Source organism: Ciconia boyciana, chromosome 5 (assembly GCF_034638445.1).
Source record: "Ciconia boyciana chromosome 5, ASM3463844v1, whole genome shotgun sequence".
Taxonomy (NCBI): Eukaryota; Metazoa; Chordata; class Aves; order Ciconiiformes; family Ciconiidae; genus Ciconia; species Ciconia boyciana.
Window position 1 is genome coordinate 45,118,568 of NC_132938.1, and position 21,755 is coordinate 45,140,322.

A 21,755-nucleotide genomic window follows, 5' to 3' on the forward strand; every position below is an offset into this window, starting at 1 on the left:
CAGGTATGACAAGCTGTTGTTGCATGCAATATTATTATCAAGTCTTAACTGGTCAAAACATCAAAACAATATTTCATTCATGGCCATCTGAGGCACCAGAACACAGTGCAAAGACCATTTTTGTTTGAATGGCGCTGAGAAATTATGCAGTATGACAATTTAACATTTCATGTTATTTAACCTTATACGGAGAGAAAACTCATCTTTGAGCAATATTTTTTGGTATCAATTGTCATTAGCCAAATCTGTCTAAAATGTTAAGCTTACAGGAGATTATTTGGGTACCAGATTTCAATATCATCTCAGAAAAATAAAACTATATGAACAGCTTGAAAGATGTTTTAATGAACATTTGGCCTAACAGTCTGTGTAAAAAACTATGTGCTGCACTGGGATACTTCACTGAGAGTTGTTGGCAAGTTAAATTTAAGTCACAGGAAATACGAATTCACAGATTTCAGCTCAAAAGATGTTGTCAATGATATTTATAAACTTTAATGTAAAGTCAGAGCTATTTTCATTAAAAAAATTCTACTGCAGCTATTGACAGAGAAATCAGTGCAACATTGCTCCACTTTTTTAGGGACAGTAAGAGAAACAACTTAAACTCATTCACTCCAAAAAATGTTCTCTAGAAGGAAATAAAAAAGTATCACTGTTATATTCAACAGTGTTGGTATTATCTGATCTAACTTCATTCTTCTTTAGAAGCATGCATTTAGAAGCATTAGGACGAGAGGAAATGGCTTCGAGTTGTGCCAGGGGAGGTTTAGATTGGATATTAGGAAATTTTACTTCACCGAAAGGGTTATCCATCATTGGAACAGGCTGCCCAGGGAAGTGGTTGAGTCGCCATCTCTGGAGGTATTTAAAAGACGTTTGGATTAGGAGGTTAGGGACATGGCGTAGTGGTGGTCTTGGTAGTGTTAGGTTTACGGTGGGACTTGATGATCTTAAAGGTCTTTTCCAACCTATACGATTCTGTGATTGTATGCAGAGTTTAGCAAAAAAACAGCTCAGAATAATACTCACGTGGCCCAATATTCTGTCTCCAGCACCAAACATGCAAGCAGCCATGTATTGCAGGAAAGACTTTGGAAGCTAAACCAAGATGAAAAAGTTGTAAGAAGTGTGGAGATGTAAGATACTGTGGAGATGCAAGAGGATATCTGTAAAAAGAACTGGTGGGAGTGGGGGGGGAACCCACTGGCTTAAAACCTGCATCTAGGAAATCAAAATTGTATTCAATTAATAAATAATATAGTGAAGACTTCAGTGGGAAATACAGGTATTCTCTGAAGAATGATTTTTAAAATGATGTCACCAGGCAATTGTGGTCAGTAAATAGAGGCAAATAAAAGTAAACAAAAGGCTTTTATCAATAACCAGCCTGCAAACTTAAGGGATCCTGAATTTAACCTGTGGTACAGCAGTAGTAGTTTTATTAAGTCACCTGCACCTGCTAGAAGATTGGGACTGCTTCTAGCCATAAAAATGGCTATCATTACCATACTGTCATCACCAAACTGCACTGTCTAGCGTATAATAGTCTATTTGAAAACCATTCAGTGATTGCTGTTAATTCAGGATAAACTTGTCTTAAGGAGCTCTGCATTTCAGTAGAGTGCATGACTGGGGAGGTACTGGATCTATATTAATTATCTGTTGGTCTCTTGGTGACATGCAAGGTATTAATCATGACCAATAGGGCTGTAATTGCCTAGATCCAGCCTACCTAGCACTCCTCCTTTTCAAGATATACTTTCACTTAAGCTGTTTCACTTGCCCTGATTATCAAAAAGTCCTTAAAGAAGAGGTGGCTAGAGAGGCACATCTGCAAATGCATCAAGATCAAACTTATTCCCTTCCTGCCCTTTTTAGGTTCCTAAATCAAGTGTAGTGTTTTTTTCTAGGCATCTGTTTCATAGGGTCTCTGAAGGAGAACAGCCAAGTTCTCATGGAAGCAATTTCAGCATTACTTTGTCTCAAAGCAGTTATATATATAAAATTATATATATATAATGTTATATTTAAAACAGAACCTACTGTATGATAAGATTCAGTGAAAGCTTCACAGCATTCAGTTCAGTTGAATAAATATTTCTTTTATCTCTCCCACCCACTTACACAGCAGCAGGCATACTTCCAGGACACAGAATGCACATCTCTGTTCAAGTACCGAAATGAACTCTCTCCTCTTACGATGCCCAATCCCACATTTGTAAAGGATAGTCAGCCTTTAGGTCTAAAAAGGAAAAATCTACCCCATTTAAACCAGAAAATTTCCTATGTTCATAAAGAAAACTGAATATACCCCTTTGAAAGGTTAGGAACATCCTTTGATCCAATAAGGGAAAAAAAGATGCTCTTTAGCATTCAAAGGTATAATTTATTGGTAGGCTTTAGAAACTCTTGAACAACATTCCAAGTTAGGTATCTAAAATGAAACTAGTTTCAAAAAACATGCTTTATGCTCTTTACATATCACAGTGTTGCTAACTCATAAAGACTGTTAGTTTAGTCACCAGTTCGTATACACAAAATATTTCTTTTGATGATAAAGCCTGACAAGCATCAAAATATGCCTAGGAGTATTTCGACTCTCAGCTCAGATACAAAGACAGTATGGCTCTGAAGATTACAAGAATTTAAGCTGTAGTAATTTGATCATGTAAGTGCTCAAAGACTGTGGCAAATACTAACTTAAGCAATGAGTCTTACAAACTGGCTTATACCAAGTCATTTTATATTTTCTTCAAGCTAAAAGCACACACAAACAGCTGCTGTTGTTCAGCTGATGTGCAGTAGGAAGTTGTTAAACTGGTAATTCCATCATGATCCTGAACCCCCTTTTTAATTTAACTACTGTAAATTGGTGTACCCGTCCCTTAGCGGAAAGGGTACTGAAGGAGGGAATCTGAAACCATCATGAGACACAGGCATAAGGAAAAAAACAAATTAATTACTAAATCTGATATTCTGATAATACAAGTTTCAGAAGAAACTGGTAGCCCCTAAACAGAGGCCATTTCACATGTCCCACCCACGTAAAACTGCACGTGATGCATCATAAGCAGACTACTTCTAAATATAATACAACAATTTATTCTGAATATTTTTATCTGAGCTTATCCTAGTGCTCAGCAAATAAGGAATGTTACATGCAGCATGGAATTTTATTTTTGCCTTTAAATTAGTATCCAGTAAAGATTAGGCATGGTAAACATAGACCCTATGTTTACATGGACTTCATATTACTGATGGCCCATATTTTTACTAAATTTTATTGGAACTAATATCTACTCCTTGGTGGTTTGTTGGGGGTTTCTTGTCCTCCTCAACAGAAACAAGTCTGGATTATTCATTCTTCTGCATTCTATTCTGTGTAATGGTCTCTTCAAAAGATATTCTACATATTTCTTTCAAACATTTTTAAAATTACTTGTACACAACTTTCTTCTCTTCCCCTGCCCTCCCACCCCCAAATCAGATGTAAGTTTACAAGATTTTCAGTAGGCCATTCTTTTCTGTTCTTGCTGAGTTTGAAAATATAATTCAACATTTCTCCAAAAGGAAAATAATTTTTTACACATTTATGATTTAAACTAGTTTTAACACGTGGCTGTACTCTGAAAACAGACTTGGAAATTGGCACCTCTTCATGAGGGAAAGGCTGTGGATGTTGTCTATCTAGACTTCAGTAAAGCCTTTGACACAATTTCCCACAACATTCTCCTGGAGAAACTGGCTGCTCATGGCTTGGACGGGTGTACTCTTCGCTGGGTAAAGAACTGGCTGGATGGCCGGGCCCAAAGAGTGGTGGTGAATGGAGTTAAATCCAGTTGGCGGCTGATCACAAGTGGTGTTCCCCAGGGCTCAGTATTGGGGCCAGTTCTGTTTAATGTCTTTATCAATGATCTGGATGAGGGGATTGAGTGCACCCCCAGTAAGCCTGCAGATGACACCAAGTTGTGCGGGAGTGTTGATCTGCTTGAGGGTAGGAAGGCTCTGCAGAGGGACCTGGACAGGCTGGATCGATGGGCCCGAGGTCAATTGTATGAGGTTTAACAAGGCCAAGTGCTGGGTCCTGCACTTGGGCCACAGCAACCCCATGCAACGCTACAGGCTTAGGGAAGAGTGGCTGGAAAGCTGCCAGGCAGAAAAGGACCTGGGGGTATTGGTTGACAGCCGCCTGAATATGAGCCAGCAGTGTGCCCAGGTGGCCAAGAAAGCCAATGGCATCCTGGCCTGTATCAAAAATAGTGTGGCCAGCAGGACTACGGAAGTGATCGTCCCCCTGTGCTTGGTACTGGTGAGGCTGCACCTGGAATACTGTGTTCAGTTTTGGGCCCCTCACTACAAGAGAGACATTGAGGTGCTGGAGCGTGTCCAGAGAAGGGCAACAAAGCTGGTGAAGGGTCTGGAGAACAAGTCTGATGAGGAGCAGCTGAGGGAACTGGGGTTGTTTAGCCTGGAGAAAAGGAGGCTGAGGGGAGACCTTATTGCTCTCTACAACTACCTGAGAGGAGGTTGTAGAGAGGTGGGGGTCGGTCTTTTCTCCCAAGTAACAAGTAATAGGACAAGAGGAAATGGCCTCAAGTTGTGCCAGGGAGGTTTAGATTGGGTATTAGGAAAAATTTCTTCCCTGAGAGGGTTGTCAAGCATTGGAACAGGCTGCCCAGGGAAGAGGTTGAGTCACCATCCCTGGAGGTATTTAAAAGATGCGTAGGTGTGATGCTTAGGGACATGGTTTAGTGGTGAACTTGGCAGTGCTAGGTTAACGGTTGGACTCTATGATCTTACAGGTCTTTTCCAACACAAACAATTCTATGATTCTGTGATTCTATAAAGCCCATAACAAATCCACAGCCCGTGAATAACTGCAGGAATTTCTTCTCTGATATATTTGTGCTCAGTAGAGGCCCTAGGTATACGGCTGACTAAATATGTGCTGAAATGCATAGGCATAGTGTGGGAGAGTTCCTCACGCATGAGCTTCTTATAGTAACTAACTCTCCCACATTGTGCACTGCGTGTAGTTAATACCTATATGGAAATTGAAAAAAATTGATGTGCAAGAAATTTGATTTGCCTTCTGAAAACATTAACTTGGATGTTCCCTTCTTAAAACATGAAAAATGTGATATTGCATTAAGTCTGACATTTAATTTCATTTCTAAAAAAAAGGAAAAAAGAAAGGAAGAGCAGAGAGTTGAGAACGTAGGAAAACGTGACATAATATGTAAATATGACAGAAACACTGGTATAGCATTATGCTAAGCGAGTGCCATTAGAGATTAATGATAAAATAACTCCTTCTAAATGAAGAACAAATACTAGAAGAAAATCAAGAACATCCACCATGTTTATATACCAGCTGCCTTACTGTTGGGGGCTGGGGGGAACCTATTGAACCAAGAACTGAAGAAAAGGACAAATGTTCTTTTGTATTTAACTAATGTAGTGGTAACAACCAGTGCTGAGGGCCTCCTGTGTTGATAGTTTATGCACTAAATGAATGTGTTTTTCTCCTCAATCATTGATTACACCTGACTTTTCTACACCTCCCCCCCTCCTTGCCCAAAAAACACAACAGTGGGGAGCAGAAATGAACGGCTCTTACTCAGAAGTTGCGAAGGCACAATAAGAAAGCAATATTCTGTCCACATCTAGATCAAGTAAAATACTAATGAAAGAAGCTTACAGTTACCTGCCTCTTGAGAAAGACCACTGAGCTTGGCTGACTCTTTTTTCCCACCTTGGCAGCAAGACCACGAGGTATTCTTTTATAATTAGTATTCATAAATATACAATGTAGCTATTTTAATACCAAAGACTACTTAGCAATTCTGCATTACTTAAACACGAAGTGCTTGTGCCCTTTTCAAACCAATATTGTATCACGTATTAGAAATTGATTCAATAGCAATTCTTACTATGTATAACCTGAAGAGACAGAATAATGCACTTGAAATCCCATGAAGTGTATCAGAATAAGAATCATAACCAGCTACCTACAAGCTGAAGCTCCAGTTTAGCACATTAGCCCAAAGATAAAAAAGTTAGAGAGACAATATTACACGGCATCTTAGGTTTTCATGGTTCTGTATTCCTACAAGATAAATCCGTAACCATCACTGAAATTTCACAATACTTTCTAGCAATACTTATTCCTGTTATATAGACAAGAAGTTGAGAGCTAGAATTAATCTCAAGAGCATGCAACACATTTATAGAGAGAATATAGTTTTAACTAAGGCCTGACAGTCTGCACTAGGCTTCTAAGTTTCCAGAAATCCACAGTACCAATTTTCCCACCTTGGCTTTCAAACTTAAGGAAGAAGACTTGCATCAGTGTATTCCTTTTTATCCATAGTTTTTGGTTCTGCCGTAATGCAAATAAACAGTACATATCTAGTACTAATAATGCAGAAAGGATGAAAGTGACAAAGTAAGAATAGCTTTACATTCATTACCAGTCATATTACAAGTATATTCAGTATCAACATTGAAGTGCAACTATACTGCAATAAATCCAAATCCACTTAAAAGCTTAACTATCCTCTCAGTACTGAAGTAACCACAAACTTGTAATATCACTCACCAGGCCACATTAGTTATATTACCATCCCCAACATTATCAGATATATCTTCAGACAGATAATCTGGAGCTGTGCAAATGAAAGCCCTATCGGATTCAGGAGCTTTAAACCTGGAGATTTCTGGCCTTTAACGAGTCCTGTATGAGGAAGAAACATGACACTGACTTTTCCTCCCCATGAACATAGAAGAGTCAGTATTGCCAACAATGGGCTAAAATGCATCCTCCTAGGCAGCACCTACAGCCAAAACAGCAGGCTGCCTGTTAAGTCCAGTCTGGTACTATGCATCAACAGTACAAGATTCAGGTCATTAAGGTGTGTCAGCAAGACAGAATATTCTGCTTTAAGGATGAAAAGCCAGCATGATCAAGCAAGGAGAGGTCTATTAGGGAATCTCTGACACCTCTGGATTTTGCCCAGGGTCTTCCACAGTGAGACAGAGATTTGTGCAATCACCAGATTGGCAAGATACAACATAATTTCAGATGCTTTTTTCACTATGTACACCTATCATCAGACCAGAAGTAAACAATCCCTTAAGAATAGGGTATTTTGTTTCAAGTTGGTAATATTTCTCATTTCTAGGCCTTCAATCAAGCATAGCTAAAACTAGCAGTGATGCCATCAGATTCAGCAGCCAATAAAAATTTCAGCCTAATGCCCCATAAAAGCAATTAATTTCAGAATACACAATTGCAACAGAAATTTTCAATGACAAATACAGCAACATGGTTTTGTTCCCTGTAAAAGCAGCAAAATAACTGCTAGTAATCTGGCATTGGGCAAGAGCAGAAACAAGGGCATAGGAGCAAGAAGAAAAACAAGAGAATTAAATATATCACCTGTTATGCAACTAGTTTTAAACTTCCCAAAAATGTTTGTCAGATCTCAAAAGATAGTGGAAGGAAAAATCTACCCTGTCCATCTTCAGGATTTGTGGTTAGAAAAGATGAAGGGCAGGAAGCTATGTTTTCTAAGCTTGTGTTTGTTTTTTTCTAATTGAAGTTTCAGCTTAAGGTACAGCCGATTAGGAAAACTGATTAGCTCTGTGTGGGATGGGCAAAACCTTCATGCTAGATATTTGTTGATTTCAAAAAAAAAAAAACATTTCTAAAAATTTCTGCACAACTGGCCACTGGCAAGGTACAGAGACTGAGCAGGAGAAAGTAATTTATTCCGCAGGCTAGCAGGAAAAAAAATATTAAAACAAACAGAACAGCTTAATTGGAGCACATGGTTTCACATTCAGGAGCAATTCTACTTTGTTTATGTAAATTGCACTGAAGTATCAGAGAGGGGGTGGTACAGAGGTGGCTGACAGCATTAATTTTAGGCAGAGTAGACCATCTATTTTATTGTATTACATAAGGTTTGTTGCGAAGCCCACTGACTCTCCATTTACTTCAATAGTCTTTGAATTTGACCCATAATTTAAACAGCATGGCTACTTGCTTTGTAAGCACAAGGTCTGAAAAAATTCCAGTTTGCAGATGAGATTTCCCATGTCGGAGTTGAACCACAGTGACAAAATAAATGACTCTGCACATTACATCTCTTTTGTTGCAGAAAATATTCTCACTCTTACCTGCACATTTTCTTCTGTAACTTGAATTTCAGCAGTGTAAATATAATCAATAAGCATCCTTAGAGTCCAGCCATCGACTTCCTTTATTCGAACTCTCTTTGCTCGGCTTTCACTCATCTCACCTACAAATACAGTTCATTAGTCAAGTAAATTAGATAGAAATACCGCACATATGTAAAAGTTTAATAGCAGTTGCTCCTGCCAGCAGCAGAACTTTGTGTACGATCAGTTGTGATAGTAAAACAACTTTAATAATAATTCAATTTCTTCCCTTCTTCCCTCCAATGAGAAAGGAAGACTCTGTTGTCACCATCATGCAAATGCTACCTGGGTTAACACTTTTACTGCAGGTGACCTATTTTCTCCAGCGTACAATATCAGGAAAATCTTGTTATCAGACCTAAATAAGACTCTTCAAATGCATACAAAAACATTTTGCTGGCAAAGCAAGCTATTAAAATACTCTAGCTTCATTAACTTCTTAATCGAAGGAGCATACCAAATGCAGTCTGGTGTCATTTTATTTAAAAAAGAAAAATTATATCCCCACAGAAGAATTAACATACATATTTCTTTGCTTGCCTACTTTTTACTCCCTTAGCAAGTTCACCTCTGTTACAGATCTGATTTAACAGGTAAAACTCAAGCTAAGATAAAATGGTAAGCAAGGGAAAACTTGTTGGATCTCATTTTGTGGAGGCTGACATATTGGCCATATGCCACAACTGATCTTCATAGAAAGGCCTGCAAAATAGCTTCCACCTTCTAAAATATGAAATTTCTCAAAATGCAACATTTTGTTTATATCTGAAATAACTGCCCAAAGATAAATTTTGAAGTAATGATTATAACCTTCTCCATGACTACCAACCACACGTCTGGTCATCTCAGACCTTTAACTCTTTTTGCATTGACTTGCACTGGGAAGCGAAACATGAATTACACCAGTTATGTTGGTAGATCTATCAACTTTGACTTTGGAAGAGTATATCCCAGTCTCTGGATACATCCATTTCTTATTCTTCTATATTGGATGTATTCTTATTTCTTTCCCCTAGGCATCTAGTGATAAGGGCATTGGTGACGTAGCAAATTCAATGTATACGACAACAGAAGCAGACAGGATAGGGAAGCGAATCAGAAGATGCTTACCATTGCTGATATTTACTTATGAAGTACATACGCATTTTCATTGTTTGTTACCCTGTGGTTTCCAGGATTGGTGCCAAACAATGCATTTTACCCAGTGCCTTTGGCAAAGGGATCATCACCAAGAAATGTATTGTTATTCATGCCTTTTTTTTTTTTTTTTTTTTTGAGCTGAAGGGTAAGGAATGGCATTTTAAATCAACCCTTTAAGCGGTAGGAAGTGCAGAAGATCATCTACAGCAATGTACTACTACTTAATGGCAGCACAGGTTGCTAGCATTCCAGAAAGCAGTGATGAACTACATCAAAACCACCAAAATCCAGCCCCCACAGAACTTCGTTTTCACCTGCTCTTCTGAAATATATCCCTACACCTTTGAAGGATGATTGCAGCGTGTTCTCTGAAGGACGACGTATTCCAAGTTTCTGCTTCTAGTTTGACACAGATTAAGCCTATTGATCTTCAGAGCATGCATGCTGCAAGTTATTTATTATGCAAGCTGCTGTGGAGGTGGTCCTCTGGGAAAATTGTGTGTGTGGGAGAGTAGAGTTTGATATTCTGCAAGCACATTAGGTTTGTTTTCAGATTTTGTGTCAAGGCTTCTAGAGCCATGGATAGGCACCTTCTCTGTTTAACAACAGAGCGCAGAATATACAAAAAAAACCCCAAAACAAAGACTTGCTTCTACCTTTCATGCTAAACAGACACTCAGTCTTACTACAATTCTAGATCAGTCCTGTTGTGATCCAGACTTGTTTGACAGATCACATGCAGGAAACCATAGATTCACTCGCTAGGCAGCCTCAGTCTAGAATTCAACCTGCTGAAGACCTTGGTTCATGACTGGGAAGTTGCACCACTGTATCTCCACAGAGTTGTTAGTGACAGCAAAGTGTATCGTGAACAGAAAGGAAAGCACTGAGCTGATCCAGCCTCCCAAGCAGGAGCAGCAGAGCACTAGTTGAGTTGAAGTTACTGAAAGACTATCTAAAAAGCTTATATGGTTCCTCACAAAGTAATGTAAGGAAGGCTTTTCTTTTTTTTTTTTTAAACAGAATTTTACAAATGGAGAATGGAAGCAAAGAGAGCAGGTAATTCCCTAGGGATAACTGCCTTGGCAGAAGAGAAAATTAAACCTTGTCCCAAGTCAGGCCCTATGGCCACTGAAGTGTCCCTTCACTGATGTTTTATAATCTTTTCCTCTAATCATTTAAGCATATTTAATTCAGAACACAATACATATTTCTGAAGAATTTCACTGTATACAGAATGAAGAATTATTCCTGGTAACACAGTCACAGATGTTTAATCTTTCTTTTCCCCTCTACTTATAATTGTTACTAACTTTTAAGGGCAGTAAAAAAGGGCAGTTTTCTTGGTATTTAATAGGGCTACTTCTACCATTACAAGAAGTGGAAACAGAAAAAAACCCAGGCAGAGGGTTTGATCTCAGTTAATGCCATACCCCATCCTGCATAGCAGTCAGTACCTAATGACTCAGAGAAAGATGGAAGTAACCTGCAAACAATGTGTCCAAACATAAGCTTCTAATTTCTAGTCAAGAAGTAACCCTGAAGCATAGAAGTGCAATTTTTTCACTGTCTTTTCAGTCACTGTTTTATTCTGGATGGAGGAAGACACTCTTCCATTTGGTTCTACCTGGTTAAGGGATCAAACTTGCTTATTTGAACTTGTAGATTACTGGATGAGAATACAAATCCACCTGAGAAGTGTGAATTGCAGGGTTCATGGAGATAACAATTATGATGAACTTCAGGATTTTTTTCTGTGGGGAATGATTGAAATGCACCAACACCACAGCTGTGCCCTGCTGAAAGCAGCCTATGATAGTAGTATAAAATCTGTTGATAAATCTTGAAGCCACAGCTGAATTCTATTTAAATTCCCACCAATTTGGTTCACCAACTACACAAACATTGCCACAGATGTATGGGTTAAACACTTCCCACCCATTACTCAGGTAAGCATTCCCACCTCCCATACCACTGGGGGTCCAAGACAACCTATATTTAAAAACCTAAAACAAGCAAAAAAATTTAAAGGGACTGAAGCAAGGAAAGGACCAAGATTTCAGCGATTCCATCTGGAGAGCGGCCACAGACACTGCTGCACTGGCACTCCTAACAAGTCATAAACTTCTCCACAGAAAGAAAGGGCAGTCGGGGCAAGCAGAAATGTCTTCTCTGCCACAGAAAGCATAATATAAAACTTATACTCTGAGTAAAGAATATTTTCAATGTGACAGTCAACAACAGTTAACCTTTAGAACAGAACTAAAGAAACTTGCGTTTCTCTGTTACTAAGGTGATGAAAAGGAACTGTAGAAGCAGCTGTTTTCATTCTAACTTTAAAGAAAGCAGTAAAAATTAGGAAAGAATGTATCGGTCACCTGGAATGTTTGTCAACTGCATATGCAAACTTGAAGAACTACTAGAGGAACAGGTATTTAATTCTACACACAACTTTAAAGCATTGTTGCTGCTAGTAGTGACTCCACTTCTAGCTTTGGTTGTGTCAAAATATTTGCATATAAAAATCAATAATCAGCTGCTTCCCCAGGACACAACAGTATTTCATATTTCATCAATCTTCCAGTCACATAAAATTAAAGTTATTAAAACTCCAATTTGCTTATATATACTGGCAGAACAAGAGTCACATTTCTACCTCCACCTGACCTGGTGGTCAGAACCAATACGTTGCAGAGAATTCTTTTAATTTCAGACAGTCAACATTAACTACCAAACTGGCACAAGATCTGAGAAGGAACAGACAAAACTTCAGAAGTTAATTTAACATGCATTTAGTAGCATTCTCACTTTGACAACGAATTCCACATGATTTCAATGTGATTTATAACCATTATGGAATTAAACCCACAGCACAGGAATTCAGCTGGAGGCTCCTATGAACCTGATTCTATCTTAGCCTCACAAGCCCTCAGCGTTCCTGTTGTAGCAGCAAAGCAATAACTTGGCCAGCATGGAGCAAGCAGAGGCAGAATCAAGCCTGCACAGAAAAGTTGTGGCAATGATGCAGAGTACATCTGTCACGGAGAATTACCCTAAAAATACTGAAATATGCACTCCAGCTATAGGCTGCCAAAGCCGCAGAAAGCTTTCCTACCTACTAACAGCCTAGAGTACTCAGGGTCTGAAGAACATAGCAGCAGTAGTTGTTAAAGGACATAATTTAGTCCAAAATTCACATGAAAGTTATTTTAACTTTATTTTGGACAAGTGAGATTACTAGAGCCTTAAAGGGTATAACAACTCTACTATTCCTGGCTTACTTAACATATAAATTTGTTTAAATGAAGGAGACTTTTTAAAGCATTCATCATGCTAACAAAGAATAAGTTGCCAGTATGTCCTTAGACTGCAAAAAAAAAAAATTCATTAAGAAACCCAAATGTTCCTACTGGCTGATCTAAAAATTAAATGAGATCCTAAAAAGCAAAAGTAATTTAATTTTGTGCTTCATACAGTTAGACTGGATTAGGACATAGTAAGTATTGAAACATTTGGTACCTGTAAACATGGCATGGAAGTAGGGGCTGCAGGCGGCTAGCACAACTCTATGCGCTGCAATTTCCATGTCTTCAGCTACTATCGTCACATCACACAGCAAGTTTTGACTATTTAGAAATATCAGAGAAGGCAATTTCACATAAGTGAACTACAACAGAAAAGCATATAATACCACACACAATTTCTTTTCCCGTGCCCCCAAAAGAGGCAGGCAGACAATGTTGATGAAGCATTGTTTTTAAACGTGTTACACAACCACACGGCTATTACTCAGTCAGATTACAGATGGTGCTTGGGTACACAGAACTTTCTAAAAATCAAACAACTGAATTGTGATTTCTTGCACAGAAGTTTTCTGCATTGAATAACCAAAATTTGTATCAGCCCATTTATAAACCCTCTCACTGGAAGGCCAGGCCTCTTTGAATAACTATGTTAGAAAAAAAGAATTTGATATATGCAAACACTAAAAAATTGAGGTAAGGAATAAGACTTTACAGATAACAAAGAATCCAAACTTCAGTTGTAATGCCTGTGTCATTACACTGGAAGCTCATACCTACTTAATTGTTCAAAATCACTACTTGATCATCTCTATATTTACTGTTTTCCAAGCATTTTTCATACACAGCCCATGCACACAATAGCAATTATTTTTTCCACTCTCACCAGTTCAGAATTTACTATGGTTAACTTCCTATCTTGCCTGACTTTTTATCTTCATTATATCCATTTGCATTTTTGTCCTTTGCAACTGTAATACATATTTCCTCTTCTGTTGCAATAAAGTAATATCTCATTTATAATCATTCCTAATGCAGGTGTTTCCAATGCAGTTTACAGCTATTGGATATACCTCTTCCAGTTAAACCCAACACACTGTGTACTCTTTATAACCCAATTTTCTAGATGGAAAGAGGAAAGGGGGAAAAAAAAAAAAAGAAAAAACACACCACATCACAACACCAAAAGGCTGCAATTTCCCAGCATCTAAATAGCCCTGTCTGCACTGTCCCTGCAGAACAGTCCCTAGCATACAATCCACAAAACTCAGAGCCAGGGCACAGGGAAGAGGGGAAAGCATGATTTAACAGAAGGTATTCCTTAGGGACAGAGCTAGAGCTGTACATCAATCCAATGATCTCTATTCCCAGTACTTTAGAAAAGATAAATTTTTACCTTTCCTGAATATATATTGCAGTTAGAGTGCAGACTTTCTGATAGCTTGCAACTACCACACAGGGTTGTAGCAGAGGCTGGGGTGAGCAGTTGCATTTTGCTCCGACAGAGCTAGAGCTCTCAGCCAGCCTGCTCAGATATTCACCTCAGTCCAAAGAAAACTCTGTGATCTCTCAACCTCTGCAATCATCCAATTTCTTTGAGCACAGCCTCAAGTAAGGTGGCCTTGTGGAGGTCACATAGCAAAAATTTTGGTGGCCACAACTAACCTTTGGGGCCATATTGCAATCCTGGCACTAGAATATTTTCCCCCTTTCAGCTCTTAATACCTACAGCAACTATCTAAATCTCCTAAGTTTAGCCTGCAGTATGGCTATTATCAAAAAAGATGTATAATATAAGGTAATGACCATACCCAGATGAAACACACAATTCAGAGGAGCTTGAAAACAACCATTACATTTATTATACAAAAATTGAAACAGAAAGCTGCACATAAAAGGTCATCAGATACTCAGCTTTTTCAGACACCTGCACTTACCCTGACAACAGGAACAAAAGGTTTTATACTTAGCTGCAGAGAAATACCAAAGATAACAATGAAGCCAGAAGCAACAGAATTACAACAATGCAAAACTCCATCTAGTTAATGACATTGCGCATATACAGACATAGTAACTTAGAGGAAGTCCAGATACATCTCTAGTCTGGAACTGCATTAGGTGAATGAATATGCTCTGCGTTACTACAAAGCTGACAAGCTAAATAAACTACTAAATAAAGAAACAAGCTTATAAACTTAATCATGTACTCTGCTGCAAGCATCTTGTGGCTTCCACAGCAACTCAGCACCTTCATTTCATGAGGCCACACAAATTTATTTTAGAAAAGCTTGTGTTCTGAAGGGATATTGTACTAATTTGCTTGTAGAGAGTGACTGAATGAACAGAGCTGTGGGGGGTACACCATCTTGGTAAAGGAAACGAGAAAATGAGAAAGGGGGGACAAAAAAGTACAGATTTAAGAACTGTTTACCCACTTGCAGGTTATTCTTCATTGGTTTATATGGAGAAAGGTCATTACCCATACCTTCAAAAGATTTTGGTAAAGTCTTCTTTATAAGAATGAGGATTTTAACAAATATAGGTAGAGTCAAATTCCATTGTGATAAAAGCAAATTATAATGAAGAGGAAAGATAGGCATCAGAGTGTAATTTCTTCATATGTCAAGAACTAATTAGCTATCCTAATGATCTCTCTGACTCAGTGTTGAGGTGATGGTGAGTAATGAAATGACAAAAACTACCAAGGACAAAATTACTCAAATTTGTCAAAATTTGAAGGCACAGAAGAACCCTCTTATGAGCTAATAGAACCAGGCAACTTGACAGCAGCCAAAAATGTAATGTAAACTCACAGACTTAAGCATTCCAAAACCAATGTATTTTAGATGCTTATGCAGATGTTAACTAGTTATCCACTTTCTGGAGAGTATACCTCTGGCAAATACCTACTTGTGCTACACTAATGAACAGAACTGAGGCAGAAACCACTTTAAAAACGTAGTCAATAAAATCGAAAATATAATTTACTTGATTACTATTAGGTCTTCATTTAGAGTAATGAAGTCTGAAACATTTCTGAAGTATTTCAGTTTATTATTTCAAACAAATAAATGCAAATATTAGTGTTTATAATCTTATCTAATTAGCACTTCCTGTTTTAAAAGCTATACTCAGCTTAAACAGTAAACACTGCTGCATCAACTACCTTATTAAATAAGAACTACAGTTAAGGTTTGCATGGCACAAATTGCTTCTACAGCAATTCGAATTTAAGTAACCATGGAAACTAAAGTATATTCTGAAAATAATCCACGGCCTTCGACAATGCACTCTGGTGGAAGACCACGTATCTTTCACTCGCAACACAACAGGTAAGGTTTCTGACTTCTGAAACTGTTGTAAGATTCATTCTGGGAAACTGTTTCTTCATCTAAACTCTTGCTCATCCTTAGGAAGCCACAGCTACTGGCTCTAGCCAGGCTCTATTACACTCCTTGAGACACTGAATCTGGTTACTGGGATCCTTGAAAAAGCCAAGGGCATAAGTAAGGTGAAGCAACAAGTATCAGTCCTTCCAGCATAAAGGAACTAGGCTGTTAACATACTAGAAAAATAGTCTCTGCTCTTATTTCATTATCCTCAGACTATGGAAGTCTTTGAGCTGGATTTAAGTCATTTATAGTCAGCGTATGTTTTTCTCCAATCTTCCAGTACAGTACAAACTGTCACAGCCAGATAAATACATTGATCTGATCACAGTATCTACCATAGTATTAAAGATTTACCCATATGGAATAGCGAAGATCAAAGGCGGAGGCATACTTTAATAGGGTATCAGTTGCTGTCTTTTTTTCAGGTGAAGCCACTCCAGTTTCTAATCTTGTATGGGAAATAACAAAGGACTACAGGATTTTCACACCCTCCAGTACTGCCTATGCTAGAGAAGTGTTTTATTTATTTCATTTCTCCATTGTTGCTGTTAGTTATAAAGTTGAATTCCTGTCAGTGATAGTTGTGAGTCCTAATTACCAGAGCTCAGTTGTGAGCCTTAATTACCAGCTGTCACAGTTTGCAACACCATCTCACCTACTCATATGTAGAAAATAAACCAATATGGGTGCTAAGAACAGCATCAGCACCAGTCACTCAGTTTTGCTGAAACTGATGACAGTATCACACAAGGTCTTACAAAACTTTATTGAGAAGTTACTTTCAACATTTGATTTTGGAGTTCATCAATTTCTCCCAGGGGGCAAGCAAAAGCTAACTAAGAAAAGAAAGTGTACTGTCAGTTGGTTTACATTTGTTAGACTGTGATCTGTGTCTCCAGACTAGAAAATGTTAATATTTTTCCAGTTCGCAGCCTACCACAAAAATCAACAACAGGCATGCAAAGAGCCTTAGGCTCAACTAAAGAGTCACTTTTCATCTATCCAGGATCAACTACGTACAAGACGGGATCAGTAGCTGTAACTCCTTAAATACAACCTCTAAGTATTTTTCAAGTCTCATAAACCTAGTTTTTATTAACTTGAGGCGCAAAAACATACTGCACACATTACAGCTATCACCACATGACTATCATTCAGCTATCACTTCATTGTTCATTTAATCCTTCTCATCAGCTACCCTTCCAGAATTGCATGTTCTTAATAAATAAACCATATTATTAACATTATAAATGCAAATGAAAGTAAAAGTGTATTATGGACTCCAGGCAGATGTATACAGTGAAGTAATACCTTCTTAATTCATTCATAACTTTAAAAGCTTTCTTCATGTGCCATGGATTTACTGTAACAGGACAGTGAATTTCGGTGTTATCATCTTTCAGATCCAAGGGCTTCTGATGGCAAAGTTTGGTACATCTGGAAAGAAAGAGAAAAAAAGAAGACAGTTAATACTTCTGTCTAATCTCCAGTTCTGTCACTCTTATTTTCGCCACCTTCATCTTGGGGAGGAGGAGAAGATTTGCACTTCAACTTATTCTTTACTCCAAGCAATTTTGGTTTCCCTATTACCAACAGTGTGGAGGAGTAGGTAGAATTCCTGAGGAAGCAATAAGTTGGTGACCAACATCAGTGAGGTTGACAGAGGCACTCAGGGCTAACAATAATCTCCACGAAGGAAAACATGAAGATGATGCCCTAGAATATTTCCAATAAGCCCTGAAGCGAGGGGAGAAACAGAGGTTCAGGAACTTTTAGCCTGGTGCCCGTACAGACCGATGGCAGAATGCAGCATCCATCACCCCAGTCTCTCAACGCCTTCACCGCCTGCGAGGCAAAAGCTGCTCTCTGCCCTTCCACCAGGACCTCCCTTACTGGTTCACGCAGCTCCCAGTTCATCTCTGACAGGAAGACCACATGATGACTACTGTAATTGTCCAGGCTTTCCCTAGCAGCAGCATGAAACATAGGTGAGCATGAGAAAAACTAGGTAGTTTTGCAGATCCACTCAATGTTTTGAAAGGCAAAAGTGACCAACCTCTTAATTTTTCTTACTCTCAAAAACCCACCCAAAATAGCAAGAGAAGAACTAAGCAGTGTGAAAAATCATTAGCTCTATCTACAATTATCTCTTTCTGTAAGAAATACCCAAGTTCTACAGACAATAACTTCTGTAGAAAAATGATTACGTACACCCCTCAGTCACCAGGACTGTCCAAGCAACAAGTGGGGCTTTTTTTGCCAAGCCAAGCCAATGAGTTTCATGTTTACAATCACAATGTTATTCTTACAAGGCAAATTACGTTGTGATAGTACTTAGAAAATGCTTAGCATCAGTGATGTTTTCACCTACTCTATTGTAACCGCATTCCTGAACCTCTGAGCTGGAAATAAGCAAAGTCACTGAAGTCACTTGGTGGGGCCACTGACCCTGGTACATCAGAGATCTGATTTCAAATGAAAACTCAGTCTTACTTGCTTTAGGTAAGAACAGTCAATTTGAACATATGCATTGACTCCCATAATTCTAGACTCTCTTCTACCATACCTAAAATGTTTTACTTGGGCATGTCTGAAGAAGCTTAAAAGAAAACTTCAATGGTAATTTAAGATTTTAACCTAGAACTCTATATTCTGTGCACTACAACAACATGCAAAGCAGTTGGCTCTGCTTTTCATGATTCCAAAACTAGAGACAAAATTTTGGAGCAAAACAGCACAAAACTTAAACAACAAAGAAATAGAAAAAGTCTCTGTAAAACACTGGCTAACAAAGTAAGGTCCATCTACGGAACTCAAACTGCTACCAACTTACCACATTGTACCATGAAACTGCTATGAATTAAAAGTTTCATGCTCGATTTTGAAAATGATACAACTCATTACTGAAAAGGGCCAAGTAACAGACAGCAATTCTGCATCAATTAGAAAAAAAAAAATCAAGTTACATGTTATAGAGCACATACACATGCTGCTGTATGGAGGTAAAAAAAGACACCCTATCTAGCAAACTCCTTTAGACTGACTATTACTCTTCTAAATTACATGACATATGTAGTGATCAGCATTCAAATAAATTATACACAGAAATCGGTGACTTCAGGAAACATTCAAAACACCAAAGACTAACTGTGAAGAAGAGACTCAGCTTTTAATTACACCACTGACTTATCAAGTCCAAGATAAGAACAATTCTTCTATGGCACCCTCTGTACATCCCAAAGCAATGCATCAGATACCGATGTGTACATATCTGCATACGTCCACAGACTATATACACATCACATACAGATACGCAAGAAAAAAAAGTGGCCAGAGTTGCCCGTAAAGAGCTGCCAAGCAACCTGGGTAGATGGAGGAGTTCCTCTGAAGCGTAAATTCATCTGCTGAAGTTTCATTAGTTTGTCACAAAGGATGACTTTGTTTTAAGGTAATGAAGCCTACAAAACCATCAGTCATATGCCTTCTGTTTTGAGAACTGCTCGTCTGCCTGAAGTGACTGGAGCCTCTCTTACCGTTTCACCAGTCGGGTCAAAGCTGTCTGCAACTGGTTCCCTTTGGTTTGTTCTCAAGAGCGTACCTGAAGACACAACCTCCTGAAGGTGCGGCATGAAGCTACGCTGAACTGGAGCATATAAAACACTGGATGAACCCAGCCGAAGTGCAGCTGGAAATACGTGGCTCGCCTAGCGCGCTGCTACTAAAAAAGATGCTTAACTAAATAACCAGAAAAGCGAGAGTGTGACGAGCATGACTGCTGAGTCAAGCAGGGAGTAATTTGGGACCACATATGGAGGAAGCAGAAGGAGTGAGGGGGAGGAGGGGAAAAAAAAAAGCCTGTCCCCGCAAGCTGAAGGCACACGGGAAGGCGGCGGGGCGGGGGTGCCGGCAGCCCTGCCCGCCCGCGGGGAGCCCAGCGCCCGCTCCCCCACGGCCCAGCCCGCCCGCCCCGGCACCCAGCGCCCCGCCGACGCGGGCAGCGCAGCGGGCACGGCGGGGCACCTCACACCACCGGGCGGCCGCGCCGGCCCTGGGGAGCCCCGGCCCGCCGGGCACCAGGCACCGGCTGCCGCCCCCGGCCGCCGCTCACGGGCTCCGCCGCCGGGTCGCCGACACGACCCTCCCGCCAGCGCTACCCCGCGCCGCCGCGGCTGGGTCCGCTCCGCCGGGGCAGAGGCTGCCCGCGGGCACCGCTCCCCGCCCGGTGCCGAGGGGCCCGGGGCGGGCCGGCCGCGCCACGGGCCGGGCGGGCTGCGGAGCGCCGCGGCAGCTCAGCTGGCTGCTACGCGGCTGGGCCCCGGCCCCGCGCCCCCAGCCCTCGGCTCGGCTCGGCACGGCACAGCACGCCGCACCGCTCCGCACCGCCGCCCCGGCGGGCTCCGGGAGCCCGTCAGTCTCCCCGCCCGCCCCGCCGCCGCACTCACACGGGCGGCAGCAGCATCTCCATCGCGGCTCCGCTCGGGCTTCCTCCGTGCAACGCGGGCGCGGCGCGCTGCCGCCAGCACCATGCCAGCCGCCGCTGCCCCCGCCGCGGGGTGCCGGCTGCGCCCGCCCGGCGGAGCCCCCGCTGCCCGCCGGCCCGCCGGGAGCCGCCGGCGCTGCCCACTTCCGGGTTCCCGCCCGCGGGAGGGCGTTGGCGGGGACGGGCCGCTGCGCGCAGGCGCGGCGGCGGGGGGCGCCCGGCCCGGCCCGGCCCCGCCCCGCCCCTGTGAGGGGGAGGCCTCCGTGAGGCGAGGCGCGGCGGGCGGGTGCTCGTCAGGCGGACGCGGCCCCCGAGGGGCGCAGGCTCCCACGCGCCGGGGCAGCCCGCCCGGCTACTGCGCTGGCTGCCCTCGGGGCTGCGGGGCAGGCTGCTGCCTCTCGGTGCGGCAGCCCCGTCCGAGGGGCGAGCGGCTGCTAAAACGGCCTTGCCACCTGAACGAACGGCAGGTGCGTTCTGGGCGGCAGCCGGTGTCTGGTGCCCGGCGGGCCGGGGCTCCCCAAGGCCGGCGCGGCCGCCCGGTGGTGTGAGATGCCCCGCCGTGCCCGCTGCGCTGCCCGCGTCGGTGAGGCGTTGGGTGCCGGGGCGGGCATGGGCCGAGCGGCTGCTCGCCCCTGGCCTGTAAGGAAGAGGAGGACGAGTCGGTGGTGTCCCCCTTCGCTGGAAGAAGCGTCTCCTTCTAGGGGGATGAGCCTGGGTCCGAGGCCCTTCTCGGTTCCTAGGGCACCCAAGCGCGCGTCTCCCACCCCCCAAGGGAGCGATGGCTCAGGGCAGGGCCGGAGAGCGACACCCCCTACACGGGGACGTGTCCCACGGCGCGCCCAAGCCAGGCTGTGCTCAGCACCAGGGAGGATGGCTTGGGGCACTCGCGTGGGGACACAGAGGTGCTCTAGGCCCTGGAGCCAGGACTCTTTTCTTTTAGAAAAAAAAAATTAAAAGTGGTCATACGTCTCCTCTGTGAGAAGACCCACGCCCAGAGGGACGCCGTGAAGGGGTGTCTGCAGCTTCGTCCCAGCCCGGCCGAGGAGCTGGCCCGACACCAGCTCATGCAGGTGGCTGCAGCTCGAGCAGGGGCCGAAGCGAAGCCCAAAAGTGGGCTGGGGCGGAGAAGAGGGATGCTGCAGTTGAACACCAGTGCTCTAGTTTGCTGTGACCAGCTGTATCTCATCCACCTTTATTCGATCCAGTCCAGCA

The 21,755-nt window shown here is 41.8% G+C and overlaps 1 protein-coding gene across 4 annotated transcripts in view; it reads right to left on the reverse strand.

Moving 5' to 3' along the window:
• Positions 1-20,705, reverse strand: part of KLHL2 (kelch like family member 2) — a 60,400-nt gene extending 39,695 nt beyond the window's left edge. For 2 of the 4 annotated variants that reach the window (XM_072861931.1, XM_072861930.1), the window contains exons 1-4: positions 20,506-20,704; positions 17,375-17,500; positions 12,889-12,995; positions 8,188-8,309 (exon numbers count right to left, since the gene is read on the reverse strand). In XM_072861931.1, coding sequence (XP_072718032.1) covers positions 8,188-8,309; positions 12,889-12,995; positions 17,375-17,500; positions 20,506-20,528 — 378 coding nt within the window. In that variant the 5' untranslated portion in view covers positions 20,529-20,704. Of the gene's footprint in view, positions 1-8,187; positions 8,310-12,888; positions 12,996-17,374; positions 17,501-20,505 lie in introns of those variants that run through there. The other 2 variants (XM_072861932.1, XM_072861933.1) reach the window with 2 other exon arrangements.
• Between the last annotated feature and the right edge of the window lie 1,050 nt (positions 20,706-21,755).